The 21,102-nt window shown below is 38.1% G+C and overlaps 1 protein-coding gene across 6 annotated transcripts in view; it reads left to right on the forward strand.

The window, feature by feature from the left end:
* Nucleotides 1–16,646: 16,646 nt before the first annotated feature.
* The window catches only part of LOC144061635 (N-lysine methyltransferase KMT5A-A-like), an 11,110-nt gene continuing 6,654 nt past the window's right edge, over nucleotides 16,647–21,102 (forward strand). For 4 of the 6 annotated variants that reach the window (XR_013296227.1, XR_013296228.1, XM_077582243.1 and 1 more), the window contains exons 1-4: nucleotides 16,647–19,149; nucleotides 19,241–19,403; nucleotides 19,805–19,867; nucleotides 20,949–21,007. Coding sequence is in view for 3 of the 6 variants with exons in the window: in XM_077582243.1 (XP_077438369.1) it covers nucleotides 19,032–19,149; nucleotides 19,241–19,403; nucleotides 19,805–19,867; nucleotides 20,949–21,003 (399 nt within the window). In the remaining 3 variants the exon portion in view is untranslated. The remainder of the gene's footprint in view (nucleotides 19,150–19,240; nucleotides 19,404–19,804; nucleotides 19,868–20,948; nucleotides 21,008–21,102) is intronic. The other 2 variants (XR_013296229.1, XM_077582245.1) reach the window with 2 other exon arrangements.

A 21,102-nucleotide genomic window follows, 5' to 3' on the forward strand; every position in this document is an offset into this window, starting at 1 on the left:
GATGGATCGCTCAGCCTCCTCATGTCACATCTGCCAGTTATAATGTCATATCCAAGCTGTCCATGTTCACTTTAAATTCAAGGTTACTGTCACTGCAGTATAATAAAAACATTTAGAAATTCTGATTTTCTTTCGAGGGAGCTTTAAAAAATAACTTTTGTAAGGAAGTTACCTTTAATAACTTAAGGGCTTATTAAGTAAGGTAAATGCATGTAAAGATTTAAAAAACACAAAACTAAAAAAAAGTCTTTATAATGGGAACATATTCCTTGATTAGAACGCAAAAGTAATTAATGTTGCAGTACTCAAATGACTGGGAATAATTTGGTCAATTATGTGGAATTGATCTGTTGAAGAGTCAAGTCTTAAAGCAATTAAGGTAAGATGGACATGGAGTACAACCAGCTTGCTGTTTAAAGAAAACGAACATGATGACAGCTATGGGAACTTGAGCTCCATCCAATAAGCAACTCCTCCGGGCAACATTAGTTAGCTCAACACAGGATAACACTAGAATGGAAACAGGATTTCAAATCATTCAGTTACACAACTAATCAATTAATTGATTAATTGACCTCTAAATGTGGCTCTGATATCAGCCAAGTGGACTGCAGAGTAAAAAGACCAAATGCATAATCCCTATAAATGTAAGCATAATAATAAAAATAATGCATTCGATTTACAGTATTTAGAGCTTTTTTTGGACACTCAAAGTCGCTTCACAGTGGGTGCATTATTCAAGCGTTTACACATTCTCACTGGTGGCAGTAAGCTACTTAAGTAGCCACAGCTGCACTGGGGAAGGCTGACGGAAGCATGGCTGCCAGTGTGCGCCTACGGCCCCGCCGACCACCACCAAACATTCGCACCTTCCATACCCCAGTGTGAGTAGCACTGGATGGAGGCAATGTGTGGGAAGTGCCTTGCCCAAGGACACAACAACACATGACTCGGGGAGAGCGGGGACCAAACAGCCATCCTTTCAGTCACTGGACGGCTGTCTCTACACCCTGAGCCACGGCCGCCAGCCTGATGCCAGAACTGCAAGGACAGCAGTTATTTTTGATATTCAGGATATATATCGGTCAAGAATCAGAATTGGCAATAAATCCAATCTAGGCACTTAGCTACATGATGGGGCCATGTGGATCTCATTAGAAGCAGGTTCATGTAGAGGTCATACAGTACACAAATCGAAGGACTTACTAAGGACTATGATGCACAACCATCCATAACCTTTGTGTAATGAGTGTGCTTTGACAACACATTTACACCATCCCGGTCTTTCCATCCTTGCCCAGTTTTAGGAGCCTTTGGGGGGCTCAGGAAGGGCAGGGTGGTATTTAGCAGCCGAGGATTAATATAACTCTCATTGCTCATCTAATCCTGGCGTCAAGCGCCTGTCAAAACAAGAGCTTTCACATGAACTTGCAAAAAGCTCCACTTCAATAGCACACGTGTGCACATATGTACACAGGAGGCACATGAAGGCCATGGCATACTTATTGAACTGAGGCACTGTGCTGAACCCCCAACCGCCCGCCCCCCCCGTAAAATACTGGCCTGAGATTAAAGGCTTTGTGGTACAGAGAAAGAGATAACGTCACCAAATGGGAGCAGCAGTTCGAATCCACCTTCCTAATTCTTCGCCCTTTGCTCTGCTGACTCTTGCAGCCAATAACATTGACTTTTACTCCCCTTTAGCAAGTCATGCCTCCTCTTCATTGACTTTTTCTCCAATTGCCAGTCTCGAGCAGGCATATCAAGGAATCATATTTTCTCACTCACTTGTGTGGTCAAAATCGACATTGCTCACCTAAATGAATGAAATACAATTATAATCAAGTCAATGTATTTTATTTGGGGATAATTGCCCAGGACATAAAAATGGACTGAACTGATTTGTATAAAATATTTTCCATGTCATTTGGCTGGATGTATGACATCACGAAAGCACTGTTTACTTTACTATTAACTTCAGACTAAAGTCTCTGGATAAAATTCTTATTTGACTATTGAATGCTAATGAATAATGATAATATAAATGACTACAGCTGGAGAGATTTTGCTTCAACAGCCAATAAATGGTATATTAATTTTAGCAGTGTATGCAGTGACACAACACATTTATAAAAATTATAATTTGGAAAAGCCCTGAGGTGATATTCATTTTACATACTGGAAAATAATCTCTTATGGGTATAACAGCGTATTATTATTATTATTATTATTATTATTATTATTATTATTATTATTATTATTATTATTATTATTATGTGCGAGAGAGAGAGAGAGAAAAATGACTAATTTGCCAAGTACTGGCGATAAAAGATAATAGCAATAGAAAATAGGCTCAAGCTTGCCCACAACCTAATCAGGACAAGGGCTATAGAAAATGGATGAGGATTGATTTGAAAAATAGACCATTATAAATGAAAATACCCAAAAGTTAGGTACCTTCCTAAATTGATTTAATCTTCAAGTGTTTTGTTTGTGGATGGATTTGGATCTTCCGGGATGAATGCTATAAAATGTGTGATGTGTTTTTTAGGGTGTGGGGGTTGGAGAAGAAAAGCAGGGCTGATTTCATGACTAAAATAGGCTTCTCCAGATGTCTCATCTGAATAAATGAGTCCTTTTAATCAATAAGTCATCTGCCGTCTGTGAAGAATAATGAGAGGCTACGCAAGTTTCTGTGACACCTTCAGTGCTAAATACAAGTTCATACACGCATGCTAATGACAGAAGATAGTGCTTTATACTAAAGTTAAATGTTAATGAATGTATCATAATATAATATAATATAGAACACATAATATATATATATATATATATATTGTAGTTATGTTCACCAGATAAGGAATTAACAATTACTAAGTTAATAATAATAAATTTGCATGGGTAAAGCAGCTTCCTATGCTCACAAAATTAACACCAACATGCTCATGAAGTCATAGGCATGGAAAGCAGAGAACTGACTCGCATAACATTGAAGGCGAGCAAAAAGTTAATGAGCGCAGACAGGAAGTCGTCAACAAAAACCTGCAGAAGTCAAACTGAATATTCAGTGTGGCACTAATCAAAAGTGCAGTACTTGCAAAGGGAAGATGCAGGCACACTCCAGAAAAATCGACAAGAAAATAAATCACTCAGAAATGTGGAAAACAAAGCGCATAATTTTCCCCATTGTTGATCAAAGAAATTAAGTTATTACTTTCACTTTGTCATCTGGGATGCTTCCAAATTATTTTCACACTTTTAAAAAATTATTATTATTTTTATTTCAACGCGTCACCATGAAAGGAAGCGCTTGCGGTGTTTTTGTGACAGCTGCCAGAGGACCAGAGTGGAAAAAAGAAACAAACTAAGACAGTGAACCTCCACACAAGGGCATAAAAAGAAAAAGAATCAGCTTTCCACAAAATAATCTATGATGTAACACTGTACTTTATGTTGATCAGGTTACAAAAAGCCAGCAGGTGTAAGTAAATCTAGGTGAGGAGTTTTTCCCTACAAATCGTTGGACAAGATGGGCAATGTGGAGAAAAAGTGGCAACTGTTCCCTACCATCCTCATCCTTCTCACTCACACACTCCCTCTCAAAACGATTGCTCTCTCAAGTCATGAATATTTCATTTTCATATTTCTGAAGAGAAGTATGCAGTTTGTACTTGCGCTGGTCTGCATACTAACGATGCCCTGTCTTCTCTAAGGGGTGGTGGGTGATGTGGAATGAAGATGTTGGTAAGAAGGCTGGAGGAGCCTAATCGGCACAATCTCACTCAGTAACATACTTCTGACTTTCATCGTAAAGGAAGCTTCAAGTAAGACGGTTCGACACCAAAATAGGCAGGTTCTATGTCACCTGCGAGGAGATGATTGTAGGTTTACACACATACACACATTTATTGCACAGGAAGAACTACAAATGTCACTTATTTGCTATTCACTAATTCTCGCATTTATTATGATTTGCCACCTTGAAAAAGTGCTAAAAAATATATGTCTGGTTTACCACTTATTTGCTATAATGTCCCATATGAATAATGCGTAAATGCTTTGATGTTAAATGTCAGTTTGAAGGTTTGGTAAAAGGTAAATAAATATATCTGGATAAAAACATAGCTGGAAGTTTTTCTTTTCTTTTTTTTTACCGTGATGGAACCATTCCCACCATGCTTCAATGCAAATGGCATGTTAACCCTTCTATTATTTTTACATTATTACTAGAAAGTCAAACATTTGCTGTTTGCCTGCTAAGCATAGAGAAAACTGGAAATACAGTGCTCCCATATTTTATTTTATTTTTATAGTTGTGTTATTTTGTCTATTTGTCCTTGGAGTTCCTTTGTAAGACAAAGTAGCTTACCAGCTACTAAAAAGTACATGGCATTTTCTTTTCTTTTTTGAGTGAATTAGTTTCTCAATTTACCGGTTCACAAGTCACGGTGGAAGAACCTGCCTACCCCAGAAAAAAAAATGGTGCCATCCTGTCGTTTTACATTATCTTTGCAACCTGCCAGCTAACAAACTTCACACTTTCAACCACGACAAATGTTTACACTCTACTTAGTGTCATTTTAGTCCAGTTGTTTAATCTTGAGCAATACAGAATAATGCTTGCATTACATTATGCTGTGTGTGCGTGTGTGTGTGTGTGTGTGTGTGTGTGTGTGTGTGTGTGCGTGTGTGTGTGTGCGTGTGTGTGTGTGCGTGTGTGTGTGTGTGTGTGTGCGTGTGTGTGTGTGTGTGTATGTGTGTGTGTGTCCTGTAGAGGGCGAGTGCGGTGTGCTGCCGAGGCCTAAATCTGTCTTGAACACTTAATTAAACCCAGGGCTCCAGTGGCCCGAACTTATTAAAGACCCACAACACATTAAGCAACATCCACACACTCATGATCACACACGCATATAGACTCTCATTAAGATCACAACATCCTACCTGTGAGCTACCAATAATTAAATGCATCTCAAAGATTGACCTTGTGCTGCTGCTGCTGTTGCTGCTGCTTAGTGACCCACTTGTGGAGGGGAATTATTTCCAGGGTTACTAATTATTGAGGTTTAAAATAGTACAGTTGAAATGAATGATTTTTTAAAACCAAAAGAGACAAAGTACAAAACAAAATTGAAGCTAATAATAATCGTAAACTTTTGAGCCTTTGGTGGATAAGTATGCTTGGTTCAGACGAGGGTCAACTGTCAAGATAATACCATCAGCACCTCTCATAGTATAAATAGCTTACTCGTCATGCTTCAATATTGTGGATTTCTTTTCACTTTTTGACCCTTTATGCAGTTCATTTATTCCCTCCATTACACGGCAGCCATTGTAGAAGGGCTAATCACTGTTAAGTCAAAATAGGAATGAAATACTGTCAAAAACTGAGTTCCTGCTGTAGTTATGGCTGAACATATTTTAATATATTTACAAAATGATTTGCATTAATATTATTAATCTCACCAGATAACAATAGGGATACCATATGTACAGTATAACATAGTCTATACAGTAATTCCTAAATTCTATTTTCTGCCATTCACAGCAGGGCTTGGTCCCTGGTCCCTGTCCTCAAATACTGGCCCCTACTCCAACAGTCGCTGTGTCTCTGAATAAGACTTCCTCAATTAAAACTGGAATAAATCTGAGTGCCAAAGGGGAGGACACGGAAACTATGAATGATTAGCCATTTAGCTCCATGTGCGTAGTTGTTTGTATTTGTGTGTCAGCGCTGCAGGAGACATTTGCCCTGGGAGGAGACCACACAGATTGGCGTGAGGCGAGGAGCCAGCTCAGATCTGCTTAGCATCGCCACGCGTGCCACATCATGTCGGTGGTGCCACAGTTACACGGGGGGGGGGACAACATGGCCGTCACGTTGAACAACAACCCCGTGACAAATGCAGACGCCCTCCTTCTGTCAGCCGGGCCTGAGGAGCCACCTCTGCTGTTGCATGCCTACATTTATACTGTATAATATTACGTTGTTAGCACCTGCATATTTTCTTGAAAAGTAACTTCAATATATGTAGCTAATATGGACATTTACAATGTACATTATAAATGTATATCTAAAAGAGACAATCCTCCAATAAATACAACCACATAGGTCGGGAGGACTTGTTGATCTAAAATCAATCATTAATGGATAAATAGATGTTTCCTTGGAAATGTAAAGCTCCTCTATTTGTATATTTTTATTGGAGAAGGATGAAAAACGAATACAAAACAATTAGATGGTAAATTTAGGACAAAGTTTAAATATTTATGTTTAAAAAAAAAATTGAAATTTTAGTACCATAGTTTGTTTCTTTCAATTGTTTAATTTGATGATTATATAATTAAAAAGACAAGCTGTCTTGCTCAAAAGTAGTTTTTTTTTCAAACGCAAAGCAGATTATCTTTGAAGTCCATTAATTCTGACGTTATATGAAGCAACATTTTTTTGCATGACAGATTATCAAAGCATCTTCAACGTTTATGACTATTGTTGTAATTTATATTCGTAGGTCCCATAGTTAAGCAGTCAAGAAAAAAAATTGCGAGATTGGGGAAATGATGACGCAATTATGTGAAATCGTGAGCCGTCAGTGGCAACTGGAACATTTCGGAGAGGAGGCTGTTGTGGAGACTGAGGTGAATGAAGAGTGATATAAAGGAAGCAATGTTGGAGAAAATAAGAAGGCGGGCAGGCAGGCCGGCCGTCATTCTGTTGTTGTGCTGACTATTCAGATATGGACAGTAAAAGTTATAGAATGAGTTTCTGAAATGAGACGGCTTGTGCTGCAATGCGGAGGAATTATGGAGGATGGAAAACTATATGGACGAGAAAGCATGGGAAACGCTTTGCTATTTAGTTTGAATGGCCCAAAAGAGGAACAATTTGGAGAAGTAGCAAAGATTCAGCTCAATCAGCATCTAAAGGAAAAACATTTAATTTGTTTAGCTTTTTCTTTGGATTTGTTGTGCTATTCTCAAAGCCACCACAAAAGAACACCAGTGATAGCAAAGAAGCGATGTAACATAGAACACTCTAAAATGGTTGGGTCAAAAATAACCCAAATTGGGTAAAAAAGGCACCGACTCAACGTTTTGGGTTATTTATTAAGCCTAAAAGTTGGGTGAAATGAATATCACACAAAACAACACCAAAAAAAGGTGGGTTTTATTTTTGTTTTTTCCCATTTTTGGTTTTCAAAATGGATAGACCGCAAAACAACCCAAAACTCAACCCAAAATATTAGGATTTGGTTTATTTTTTGACCCAACTTTTTGTTTTGGATAAAAAATAAAAAACATCGGATCAGTCCCTTATTGACCAAATTTGAGTTATTTTTGACCCAACTGTTTTTAGAGTGGACTTTAATATAAATGGAACTTATTGTGGCATAAGGCTTAAAACTTGTGTGTCAAAAACAAATTGGGTCAAAAATTACAGCAACCTGCTAATTTGGGTCAATTTGACCCAACTTCTTGGCTTGTTTCCCAAAGTTGAGTAAAATTGAGTGTGTTTGTTGGTCCGTCCAACTTTTGACACAGCTGTTTTAAAGGGTGATCAATTACATACACTTGGTCAATTTAATTTGTGTAAGTCAAAAATAAAAAGTCAAAAATAAAAAGTCAAAAATAAAAAGTCAAAAATGTTCTTTACAATAATATGTTCTATGCACCCACACAAGTCTAAACATAGTCTTCTCATTAATATTCCGATTGTGCAATATTAATTACGCAGAAAAATCTACCAGATTTTATCCATCTAAGGGGGTGGCCATTTTGCCTCCTACTGCCAATTGCGGTCCAATGAGCATGTCACAGCGCCTAAGGGGCGAGCTTGCGAACATCACATGATGAAAACAGGTGACCCGTGAGGAATTTTTTCCTGCGATTAAAAACGAGTACGAAAAGAGGATGGGCGCGAATGAAAGAAAATAAAATTGGTGGCGTGAAGGCCTGTATTTGCATCCATTTGACAACGTCAGAGCTGAAGCACAGATGAGGGGAAAGCATGTTTTTTGCTGCAAAACTTGCAAGAAACCTTTGAGATTTAATTAATCTTCATTCCCCCCGTTGGTTTTGGGCTGTAGCGCACCCCCAGACACTAAAATGCTGCACGCCGATGGATCGTCACCACCATCATGGCTACCTTGAGCCACGTTAAAACCAACGAGTGGAGAGGATGGTATGCTATCACAGTCTGAGAGATAACATCCATGCGGTGTGATTAATCCTCAACCAGGATCTTCTAATTCTGCATCTGCTTCCACCAGTGGAAGGCAGGCTGAATAATTGAACAGTAAACAGAAGATTCATGAAAAGCTCAGCTTGCCAGAGCGCTCTAGGGGGGGCAGGGGGTGGTAAGAAGCCAAAATGCTCTATGACGCCATTCTCCAGAAGCTGCAAAAGGAAGCAACAGACTCATCCATATTTTCCATTTCATCACATTTGCTTCATGGTGTACACAGCGGAGCAGCAGGAGGGGGTGCTGAAAGAAGCCTCGACCTCCAAGTGCTTCATTTTTTTTAGTTCCAAGATTACTGAAAATCTACGGAAACCAATATGAAAAGCTTTTTGTTATCATTGTGGAACTCTCATTTTATAATGGCGGACATGACAGTTTGTTCTTCATTTGTATCACGTTACTGACTTTTTAAAGGGGTCATATCCTGGAAAATTTGTTGGCTTTTGCGACCAAACAATATGGGATTCAATCCAAAATTGTCCACGTAAACGACACCGTCATGCAGTTCATGTCAGCATATCGTGCAAGCGCTCACAAAATTACTTTAGTACTGATTAAAATCTCATGGTCCATGTGGGGATTTTTTTTGCAAACAGTATTCCACCCCTCCCTCATTAATAAACATTGCTACAAATGCCAAGATGGTGGTGATCAAAAGGTTGACCCTCGTGTCTCATCCGCATTCACACACAACACATCAACGCTCTTCTGAAGATTCAGATTTAATGAGCTGCAGTTAGGAGGTTTGAGCACATACTCTCACACACACATCCGCTATTGTGTATATTAGTATACTGTATGTCATTGCAATTAGAGCAGATGTGGCTCCAAGCTCTATGATGCTTTTTTTGTCAATATTTGAAACAGGTCGTGAGAGCATTTGGTCCAGCCTGCCATGTAATTCTTAACAGAAATAAAACCTCAAAGGAACCATCATAAAATGGCCAAAACATTTAAATTACAAATGGTCAAACTATAATATGAAATCCAAACAGTAGCTCTGCATAGGCTATTCTAATATTAAAGCTCACAAGTTAAAATAATAGAATAAGTGTTACACTGCAGTCAAATAAGGTTAAAATGTTAAGATTAATTATTGAGATGTTTTCGATTGTTTTGAACTTGGAAATTGTGCCATCATTTGCTTTAGATAGAAAAATCAGAGAACAATCTCATGTGCATACATGTTATTTGTACTCTTTCAATTTATACTTAATACTGCATTTTGCATTGGGAGTACATGGAGGTACAGCAGTTGCTAGTCATTAAAGGCCAATATATATTCTGTTTGACCAGTAAGCTATCATAGGTGGCAGCAAATACAAAAATGTTAAATTCAATAGCAACACAACATGACATTTTATCTCTTTTTTTTTTAACATTTGATACACGACCACTTGTGTTAAAAAAAAAAAAAGAGTTTTGTCCACTGCGGCTCTCAATAAAAGACACTCAAAAGCAATTATAGTGAACAATGACTGGCATTGAGCTTTCGGACATTTGAGTCATCCACATCCTTTTTTTTTTAAACCACAAGGCCGGCAACATTTTTTGTTTTGCTTTATGTTCAAGATGGAGTTGGCGGCCTCTGTTGTGGGTGATGTCAACCTGTCTATGGCATCTGTAAGTAGTCACCAGCCGATCGCAGGGCACACATAGATAATTATTCACAATCACATTCACAATTAGGGACAATTTTAAATGCCCCTACCAGTGGCATTAAACCTCGGACAACTTGGCTCCAAAGATCATTGCGACAAAAACCTCCACCACGTTTATTCTATTTCAGAGCACATCCCTTCCATACACGCCATTCTTTTTCTTCCTAATTTGCATTTGCATTGCAAAAAGTGAAATACGCTCGCTATTACTTGATCAATGCAGCGTGTCATTTCAGTAATTGTATTGTGTTCATCAGCTGCCCTCTTGTTACTGCATGAAAGCAACAGTCTGTCACAAAGCGCAGACAATCGCGACAGGGTCTTTTGTTACTTGTGACAGGGGGAATTAAACATCAGTATTTTGCAGCAGTACATTTTCTGCAGTTTGAATGCTGGGCGGAGTAAAAACAGTTATTGATTGAAATGGTCTGTACACAATAAAGGGCCTTTTCTCCTTGCTAAATTGAATAGAGTAACTGGTGAACGGTTTGCAAAGAAATGGTCAATTTAATTTCTAAAAACTTTTTTACTTTGTAACATTTTCAGAAGATTTTACATGGAAATTTTAATGGAGTGGATTTTAAATATGTTTTGCCTCCCCAAGGCTCATCAGTGCAGCTTAGGTTTCTGATGCTGAGAAAACTTCAGACATGTTTTAATTTTTTTTTTTCTTCTTTTCTTCCGGAAGTCATTTCTGATAATCACAAAATAGCTGTCACACAGCTGTATCAGTCCTTTTGTTAAACTAATGTTTCAAGTCCTGCAAACTTTGGAGGAAACGTTCTTCACAAAAGTAAAAGCGATATTGTACAATTTCGATAAAGTACAATTTCGACTTGCCGGTGTTTCCATTGAAAAGTGTTTCGCTTCTGAGGCGCAATTCTCGTAATGTCCTGTCTGGCAGGATCTCGTAGGTGCTCATGATGTTTACGGAAGACAGACGCCCGGAGTGCTTGATATTACTTTAAAAACATCCCCTCATCGGGCGGTTTTCTGGCATTTGGTGGTGTTGTGTGTGTGCGCACTTATAATTTGTGTTAAGTGCTGACGGATGGATTTCAACGAGGACGTGCGCCATATGTCGCTCGATTGCTCGTTGCCCGGGGCAACGGCCATTACTCATGCAACGATATGGAACGTGCATTGAACGGCGGCATACTAGCTCCATAGCTGAATCACTTTGTGCTTAAAAATACTTTTTATCCCCTCCGGAGGCAGCTCCGACACAAAAGCAAGTGGCCCTGTACTTCCTACTTCATTTCCTCTGTGCTGGGTGGGGGTCACATGACTACAGGGAATGCACAAAAAGTGTTTCCATTCCACTTTTGCGAAATACTTCTATTTCGACACGTCTCAAAAACCACCTCATTAGAGCGCAAAAACTTTTTTGCGGTATTTGAGAGTTTTTGGGAAAATCATGTAACTTGCTCTTTGCAAAACTGAGGGTAATGGAAACGCACCTACTGTCCTTCTGGGTCCCTCTTCAGCATGACACGTGAAATGAAACCAATCAAATGGTTTGTAGGCTCACAAAATGGGCTTGCCTAATAGGCATTACTTTTCGGCATATAAATATATTGTACACTTTATTATAAATTTAGATACAAATTGAGGTATAAAATGTGCAATTGATTTGCGATCAATCGCAATTTAATTATTGAAGACATGCGATTGACTCCGATTAAAACTTTTAATCGACTGATACCTCTAGAAAATAATAATAATTCAAATTTAAAAAAAAAAGCAGGGAAAGCTGTACCTATCACGTGAGGTGCTGAATCAGGACCCAAATGCAGACAAGCCACAGAAGTTGGGAAACAGAGAATCTTTACATACAAAAATACAAAGTAACAACAGAGAGCAAGGGCTACATTCAGAACTCAAAAGTGCAAAGTAACTATCGCGAATACAGCTGGATGCAGAAGAAACCTCAAAGTGCTGAGAGAAACCTCAACTAAGGAACGTCAACGTACTGACAAAAGTATCATTGAGAAAGTCCAGCTCGGGCAAGAAACAATTCTACGACAGACTAAAGGCTTCTATGATAAAATAAGAATGACTAGACAAACTAAGAGAGATTAATATAAGCACAATATCATCAAAAGGAACATAGTAAGAGTGTAATACATCATCATCAAACATTATCATTTTAAGGGGCATAGTAACCGCATAACATTAACATAGCACCATGACACAACCCAAAAAAACTGTCATAACAATGCCACTATAAAAAGTTTTTTTTTCCAATCTGTAATCATCGCAATTATATATATATTATTTTTTTTCTTATTTTTGCCTTTTCTATTTGGCCCTCATATGATACTGTTTTCGACCTACTGTAGATTAAAAGTAACTCAAATGTATTCCCGTTGATACCATAAATTCCCATGACATGCTCCATGGATTTTGTAGCCTAATGGTGACTATAAATAATGTCTGCAAAGTGCACATTCCATGCTAGAGCTTTCTCACATTATATACAGTATACTTTACTGTACACGTTCCTTCCTGCTAATGCAGAGTTAATATTGATGCATGTCACGAAGAGCTACATGCTAATGAAGTCAGTCATAATAGAGGCACGTGCCATTAAGGCCATCCTGAAGCGTCCAAACACATCAACATGGAGACGTGACGGTCTCAATCTATCTGGTCCAATCAAAAGTGATCTGTGATGTCCCTTCCTGTCATTGCTTTAAGTCATTACGTTCACCTTTCACACATGCACCACTTTTGTTCTCGATTTAACAACTCATTACATTCATATGCAAATGCATGTTGCATATGATTGTCACTTTTCAAATAAATTGTATTTGCCCAGCATGGTTTTTTCTCTGAACTTGACAAAACATTTTCCGGGGGGGTCAAAAGAGGCAAAAGAATAATTTGCCTCTTTTGTTTGGCATCCTCAGAATAATTGTCTGTATCAAATTATTTGAATTATCTTTTGGTTTACTGTAGGAAAGGTCAAATTTCAGGGTGAGAGAATGATATTTAGTCTATTTTTATCACTGTCAACTATCAAAACAGGTCATATTTGACTTGAACCATATCTAAGGGTTAAAGTGTTCCAACATAATTTTTTGCCTCACTTGTCTCCACCGTGCATCTCAAATAAGTTGGGTCTTCTTAAAATGACAATGCCTGCAGGGAAGTGTGTTCAGACACATTTGCATTTGTAGCCTTCGAATTATCTCCTTTGAAGAAAGACTTTGGAGTGCAAAGTGATGAGGAGGAGAGATGTCTGCGGTGTAGGTTCATTTAATTTTTTCCCCCCCTGATCCATGGCAGACGTTTTTTGTGTCCTTGCATCGTATGTGGTGGAGTGTGGGGGTGCGCAAGTAGGGTGCGCAAGTAGGGTGCTATAGAGGGCTTCAGGGGGCCTTTTTCCATTAAGGATCTCATTCGTTTTAGCACCCTGTCACATCCTCCCTGGAAGTACAGGCTGACTTCAAAGATGTTGCTGGAAATGCTCTAAACAGGGTTCTATGCTTGCTTGGCCTTGCAGCCTTTCCTGTGCTGCCGGAAATCTACAATGATTGTATGGACAGCACAATGTGTACTATAAATTAAATTTGGAATAAGTATTTGGCTTTGTTTTTTTTTTTTTACCACAGCAGTGTACTAAAAATGTGATATCTGTCGTGGCTACTCACACATACTGTATAATAATCCATAAAAGTAGCACATATGAGCACACCCTGTAGAGGACTTTGCAATATTTAAAAAGGGGTTGAAAATATCAATGGCTGACACCACTCTTGCACTTTGCTCTATGTTCTCACATGATATAGCGTGCTGCCATAAGGCCAGTGCACAGATGTGTGTGTATGCGTGTTTGTGTGCATTGTGGTCGGGTTTGCGTGCAAATTTGCTCATTAGCTCAAGGTTATGCTCCGCATGTTGTGTCACTGGCTCAGAGGTCTGTTTTGAACTGAATTATTAAGATGTGCTTTTCCTCTTTAGTGCCGACTCAGTGGGAACATGTTAATGTGAATTTGTCCCACTTTAGCCTGCTGATCTTTATGAGACGCACGCTGTTAGCGGGCGTCACAATAAAGCAGCTCTAAACACAACCAGATTTATGAATAAATTATGGCAAATTGTTGGAGTCAGTGGGATAGTAAATTTACGCATGGTGAGTTTTGTTTTGTTTTTTGTTTTTGTTTTTTTTGGGGGGGGGGGGGCGCTTCCTAACGATTCTTCCCGCAGCGCCGCACTTGTGAAGTTATTTAAATATGTGATGAGTTGGCGACAAGACGAGCACTGATGGAGTTGACATTTAGATAGAAACAATAAATTGCCTGTCCTGCCGTCGACACTGATATTTAACAAGGACCAATTCATTATTTATGAGTATTAATAACATCTAAACATAAACAGACTGTTTGTTTGTTTTTGCCAGGACTCAGCATGACCTTTCCCAAGCTGAATCAGATCATCTCAACATGAGGAAAATAAATGTTAATTGTTTTAAGAAAACAACTCTAAAATTATTCCATAGGCCTATTACACACATTTGTTTATTCAATGATGTCTTCTAGAGCGACTGAGAACTAGAGTTGACTAAGTCTATTTTTGTCATTTCACTGGCAAGAGATTTAAAGCACTGATGAATCAGAAAAAGTGCCGAGTGCAATAATAGACTGACCGCTACAGCATTACCAACTTGGTAGCATGGTGTGCTTTTAGTTAGCATGTCTGCCTCAAAGCTATAGTGTTTTAGTTAGTATCTTGAACCCGGTCATTCCTTGTGGAGTTTCCTCAAACATAAAAATATAAATGTTAGGTTCATTGAAGTCTCTAACTTGCCTTTGAATGAGTCTATAGAGCCGCCAGGCTATATGTGCCCTGTGATTGGCTGGCACTCACAGATAATAATAAAATTAAAAAAAAGCTCCAGCTCACATGAAAATCCTTAAAAGTGCACCCTATGATGTTCATGACAATGTAGGAAGCAGTGTCACATAAAGGACAAAATAACAACAGAGCGAGACAGTCACAGGTCATGTGACCTTCTCTATTTATCCACTATAAAACTCGACTCTCGCTTGTCCTCGACTCACCTGAACGCCTCGTGAGCAGTGTTATATGATGCGATGTGAAGTTGGCCGAACATCTTCTCAGCCCAGAACAGGCCGGAAGGCATCAGAGCGTGAAGGCGGACAGGGAAGGTCTCACATGTGGAAAGGTTTGACCTTCTGTGCACGGACCACTGTACCAGTTTGGACAGTTTTATTTACGTGATGGCTGGTCAAAAGTCTTTTTCCAAGCACAGACAGTATACACAAACAAATTTTCTGACCGATATTAACACATTAATTGTTTCAAGCTTCAATTAAGTTAACATGCTTTTGGAATGTGGGAGGAAGCTGGAGAAAATTCATGCAAGCACAATGGAGAACTTGTCAACTCCTCACAAAAGGTCAATACAATTTAAGTTGCAGTACAAAAGTATGATGTTTAATTGTGATTTTTCACCTATTCTGTTTTTTCTTTAAAATACATAGCAATGAAAGTTCTAATCTAACAATCCTAATTATTTTAGTGTCTATTGTGACTTCCACTTTCCGTTTGATGAGCAACTAGTGGCTAGTCAAATATTGGCACTTCTTAAAATAATCGCCTTGTTCATTTTTTCAGATTTTTCAGGAAACACAAAAAAAATTAACTATTTGTATCATGAGGAGATGATTTAGGCAAAAAAATATTTTTTGCAAAAAAAATAATGATTTCAATATATATTATATTTGAAGTGACCAGAAATAAAAAATCTAAAAATAACCCAATTGTGTCTATGTTTACATTTGATGAATTCATTGTAAATATTTTATTGTCTACTTGATTTGTTATGACTGTGTTTTTGGTTGGGTTCTTGGGTCATTGTGTTGTTATGGTCCAGCACTCTTAGGTCCTTTATTTAGTTTCTGTATGTATGACTCTTATTTTATATTAAAGGCCTTTATTCTGTCATATATAATTGTTCATTCCCCGAGCAAGTGTTACTGAATGACACTTTTATCGGCGCATCGAGGTTCCTTAGCCGAGGTTTCCCTCTGCACGTTGAGGTTTCCTATCCCTTCTCTTCATGCAAGCTGTTCTTCCATGTGTTTGAGATTGCTTCCATGCATCCAGCCCTGCTCTCTCAATCGTGGTTTCTCAGTCAAATGTTTTCTTCGAGGCCGTTTGAATCCAGCCCTGCTCTCTGTTGTTACTTTGTATTTTTTGATATAAAGACTATGTTTCCCAAATTTAAATCTCATTAATGGTCAATCTTACTGTACATCTCCTGGTATGAAACTCAGCCAACTTCCATTTATTTGCACTAAAAACACCACTTCCTCTGCTTAGCTTGAACTTTATCTTTAAGTCCTCAGCAAAAGTGTGTGTGGGTTCACTCAACTTAAGAGTCCTTTTGCGTGAGCCCCTTAAAACGGCGTCAAGTGAGAGAAGGTGCTCAGCTCAGCAGGACTCTCCTGCTAGCTCACATCTGATGCTCACATGAGAGGCGAGTGTGCGCGTGTATGCGCTTTTTTTTTGTTTTGTCTGGGACCTTTTTGAAACCAGCGAGCAACTGAGCTGGAAATAAGAACAAAGCCGCACAATGACACAGAGGAAGGAATAACAATGAGTGATGTGTCGTGCTGTTGTGTGACTCCATGAATAGAAACAGTGTGTGCGTGCGTGCGTGCGTGCGTGCGTGCGTGCGTGCGTGCGTGCGTGCGTGCGTGCGTGCGTGTGTGTGTGTGTGTGTGTGTGTGTGTGTGTGTGTGTGTGTGTGTGTGTGTGTGTGTGTTTGCCTTTGTGTATTATGAGGACATTTCACCTGAATACATGCCGTGCTGCGAGGACATTTTGAATTATGAGGACACAGCCCATGTCCTCATAATTATTTCAATGCAGAAGTGCTTCTAGGGCTGTAGAAGGCTTAAATCCAAAGTTTTAGCCAATGTCCTTGTAAAGCATAATTACGTGAATTTGTGTATTTTTGTGTATTTGATGGCGCCCCCTGTAGGAAGGTCCTTGTAATGCACCACTTCATGAATAATTCACACCAGTGTATATTTCACAGCATTTGATTGGCTGACCATCACCTGTCCTCACAATTACGCACGTCTCCATAATTCAGTTTTTTCTCAAAATGCTGTGTATTGTGAATGTTTGTCTGTAGACACAGAGCCTTTTTTTTTTTTTTTTGCAGCCACCATTTCCTAAGTAAATAATTAAATAATGAAATACCCTACGATATTTAATTATATATTTCAGTATTTAATTATTTCAGTGGTTGTTTATTTAAAAATGTACAATGGTTAACAGCAGAGACAGAGAAACTGTCAGTGCCGTACATTAATTCATCATTTAACATCCCACCCTGCCTTTACAGTATAACATCTTTCTGTACACCAGCGGCCAAATGTTTTGAGAATGACATTGATTTTCTAAGAATCTGCAGTGCTGACTTATTATTGTTTTTTTATGATGGCAATTTGCATGTACATGTACTCCAGAATGTTATAGTGATTAGATGAATTGCAAAGTCCCTATTTGCCATGAAAATTAAAGTAATTTCCTTTAGTGACCTTACAAACTTTAAGTGAAGAAGGCTTCAGGGCACCCAAGAAAATCCAGCAAAAGCCAGGACTATCTCCCAAAGTTGATTCAGCTGCAGGGATAAGGACATCACCACCAGTGTAGAGCTTGCTCAGGAATGGCAGTAAGCAGGTATGAGTCCATCTACACTCATGGTGAGGGAGTAAGACTTTTGGAGGATGGCCTGGTGTGACCAGTGAAAAAGGGATTCCATAAACACAGACCAAAATAAGGAAAAAAGAGTTACAGTTATTTTCTCTGATTAACCCCCTTTCCAACTGTTTGGGGCATCCGGAAAAATGCTTGTCTGGAGAAGAAAAGATGAGCGCTACCATCAGTCCTGCTTCATGCCAACAGTAAAGCATCATGTGACCATTCATTTGCAGGGTTGCTTCTAAGCCAAGTTACTGGGCTCGCTCACAATTTTGCCAAAAAACACATGCGTCCATTACTAAAGTATAGTACCAAAACATCCTCGGACAGCAACTGTGTGACAGCAGCAAGGTTATTTTATTTACTAAAGCAAAAAAACATTTTCGTTAATGAAAAAAAAAAAAATAACTTTTTAAAAAAGCAAACTGAAATCACATTAAACGATTACAAAATTATCTATAATTCTAGCAATAATATCCTTTGTTTTCGTCTGTGGTAATTAATTTAGTATATGAGCCTTTCGGGTTAATTTTAAATGTGATCTATTTTTTTTTTTAATTGACACTGTAAATCATAGAACAATAGCCACTCTTATCAACAAAGTTCATAATCCAACACTGAACCAATTTGTTGATTTAAATGTGATTTATTATATTGCCCGGAGTACGGAAGTGACGTCATCTAGCAGCCCCGATAGAGAACCGCCCCCGGCTCTAATTACTTCACGAGACGTGATGGCAGTGTAGCTGTGCTAATGAGGTAGGTTTGAAGCTCGAATTTTTCCTCCAGAAACTTGTTTATTTTAATGTTGGTCGCTTGTGTACATTGCTGAAAATGATTTATAATGCAAGTCCAGTGTAAGTGCAGCTAAGCTAACGTTAGCATACCTAACCATCTGTTGATTATGATGGTTGCAGCTAATTATTTAGAATTGCTACGCTTTTGTTAGCGACGGTTAGCTCAGTTAGCATAGCAGAGCTAACCGTCTGTTGAGTAAGATAAATGCTAATTGAAATTTTTAAGAGGAAAGCAATAACAGGCTGGTTTGATAGGCTGGTTTGTGATGTGAAAATATACAATGGTTTAGTATTACCAGTACAGTATAAATGAAGTATTGGTAAATTGCTGCATTTGTGTTTACTTAAATTTGTTCTTTAAATAGAAATATTTCAGTAAAGTCTGTTAGTGTTCATTACATTTAATTTATGCAAATATTTAGCAGAGCTGTGCTATCCACTATTTTATTTTCGTTGGCACATTTACTGCACACTGCACAGGATATTATGGTCCACAGAAAGTCAACTTCAAAACATCTGCACCAAGTTACCTATCAAACTGATTGAAACTCATTTTTTTCTATAGCTTTAGATCATTATCTTCAGTGAGATATGTCAGTCATGAGGCCACAGAGGGCAAAAGTTAAACCCAAAGAAGAGGTAGCATATTTTTCATCCTTAGGTAAAGACAAGGATGGCTTCACCATAAAATATATTAATTCATTCAAAGGTGAGTATTGGTAAAAGATTCTTTAGTATGGGCCTAGTTTTCATTACTGTTATAATGAAATATTTCTGTTGTATCCCTTTTTCTTTGTAAGGTCGAGGAGTGTTCAGTTCCTGCTCCTTTCAGAAGGGAGTCTTTCCTACTGAATATCGAGGAGAAGTTATAAGCAAACAGGAACGTGAAAACAGGCTGAGAGTGTATCATGATGCCCAGAAGGTTTTCATGTTTGAATTTCACTACAATGGAAAAACACTATGGTATGTTTATATGGTGTGTTGTCACACTTAATTTTGTTTTTTTTGGGGGTGGGGGGGTTATCGTGCAAGGTTTGACAAAACATAAAAGATTAATTATAACTCAAAAGCAAAAGTACATTCTTTTCTCAATATAATTTTTTTTGTTTTTATTTCATTTTTTTACAATATTGTGACTTATTTTTTTATTTTACTTTTACAGTTATCGTGAGTATCGCTAACCTCACAATATCATGTTGATTATCATATCGTGATTGCTTATCATGACATTTGGATATTGTTTCATACATGTGACATACTAGAATTACTGGTCGCACATTCATGATTACATGAAATTACAGTATAGCAGTCTAGTCTTAGTAAGAATTTAATTGTATTGGTATTTTTCTATTCATCTACCCCAGGTTTCCACTGAAGCACAACCTGATGAAGACACCGCTATCACAGACTGCGCCAAAGTTGACCAGGTGACTAGATTTCTTTTTGAATGTTGTTGAAATCAGTTTTCAGAAGCAAGACATTAGTGGAGGGTGGAGATACTAGGGCTGCACAATATGTGGAAAATATCTTGGCGCACGAATGGCTCATGCAATATGTGCATTGCAAAGACGTGCAACAAATGGATATTGGATTGTTTGTATACTTTAGTCTGAGGCTAAGCGATATGGCCAAAAAATTAAATAAAAAGTCTTTTAAACCAACCATCCAGCATTCTGCCACCACTTGTGCAAAATTTCAACTCACAATAACATCTGGATGTAACAGAACATTATAACAGTTTTTAATAATCCAGAAGACAAAATACATTTCACGATTTAGCAAATTTTCAACGATTCAATTTGAATTTAATTTATTCAATTAATTTGATTTATTGCCAGGCCCTACTTGAGTCTGATTTTGACCAATCAGAGACAACCTTAATTGCGCATCGCCATACAAGAGAATTGTATCGAGGAGCATTACTAACAAAAAAAACCTTATTTGGATAAAACTAGATCAAAATGAGCATGATTATTTTTCCGCATGTACGTGCATTTCTTTAATTAGATTATGAAGATATATATATTCGGTCCATGTTTAATGTCAAAATAATCTCCATCACTGTATAAAACACCCATGTCGCATGTTTTGTCAATACTGTGCAGCCCTCGCAAGATACACAGTCCTCACAATGTCGTAGTTGTGAATAACTGACACTCTGAGGACAGTGTATTTATACACTGTGAGTTTAAAATACGTTTTGAGGGCTTGGAGTTACACATACAGTCCTCACAATTCATACTCTGGTCAGGTATGGACACTCTGAGGACTGTGTATTTTCTTATTTTTGTGTCATTGTGAAAAATAGACGTCACCAATTTACACAAACCTGTAGTGCAGACAGATTTATTTATTTATTTTTGTAATGGCAAATAAAATGAGTTTGCATTCACATTACTTTAACCTATTCATTGTTCTGTATGTACTGTAACTGTGTAAATGCACAGGTACAGTCAGTCGTGTTACTAAGAATTTAATTTTATATGTATTTTTCTCTTTGTGTACCAGGTTTCAACTGACGCACAACCTGAAGACATACAGTAGCTGTCACAGACCAAGTTGACCAGGTGACTAGATTTCTTTTTGAATGTTGATGTTGAAATACGTTTTTCAGAAGCAAGACGTTGCACAATATATAAAAAAAAAGATCTTGTCGCACGAA

The sequence above is a fragment of the Vanacampus margaritifer genome, chromosome 12 (genome assembly GCF_051991255.1).
Source record: "Vanacampus margaritifer isolate UIUO_Vmar chromosome 12, RoL_Vmar_1.0, whole genome shotgun sequence".
NCBI lineage: Eukaryota > Metazoa > Chordata > Actinopteri > Syngnathiformes > Syngnathidae > Vanacampus > Vanacampus margaritifer.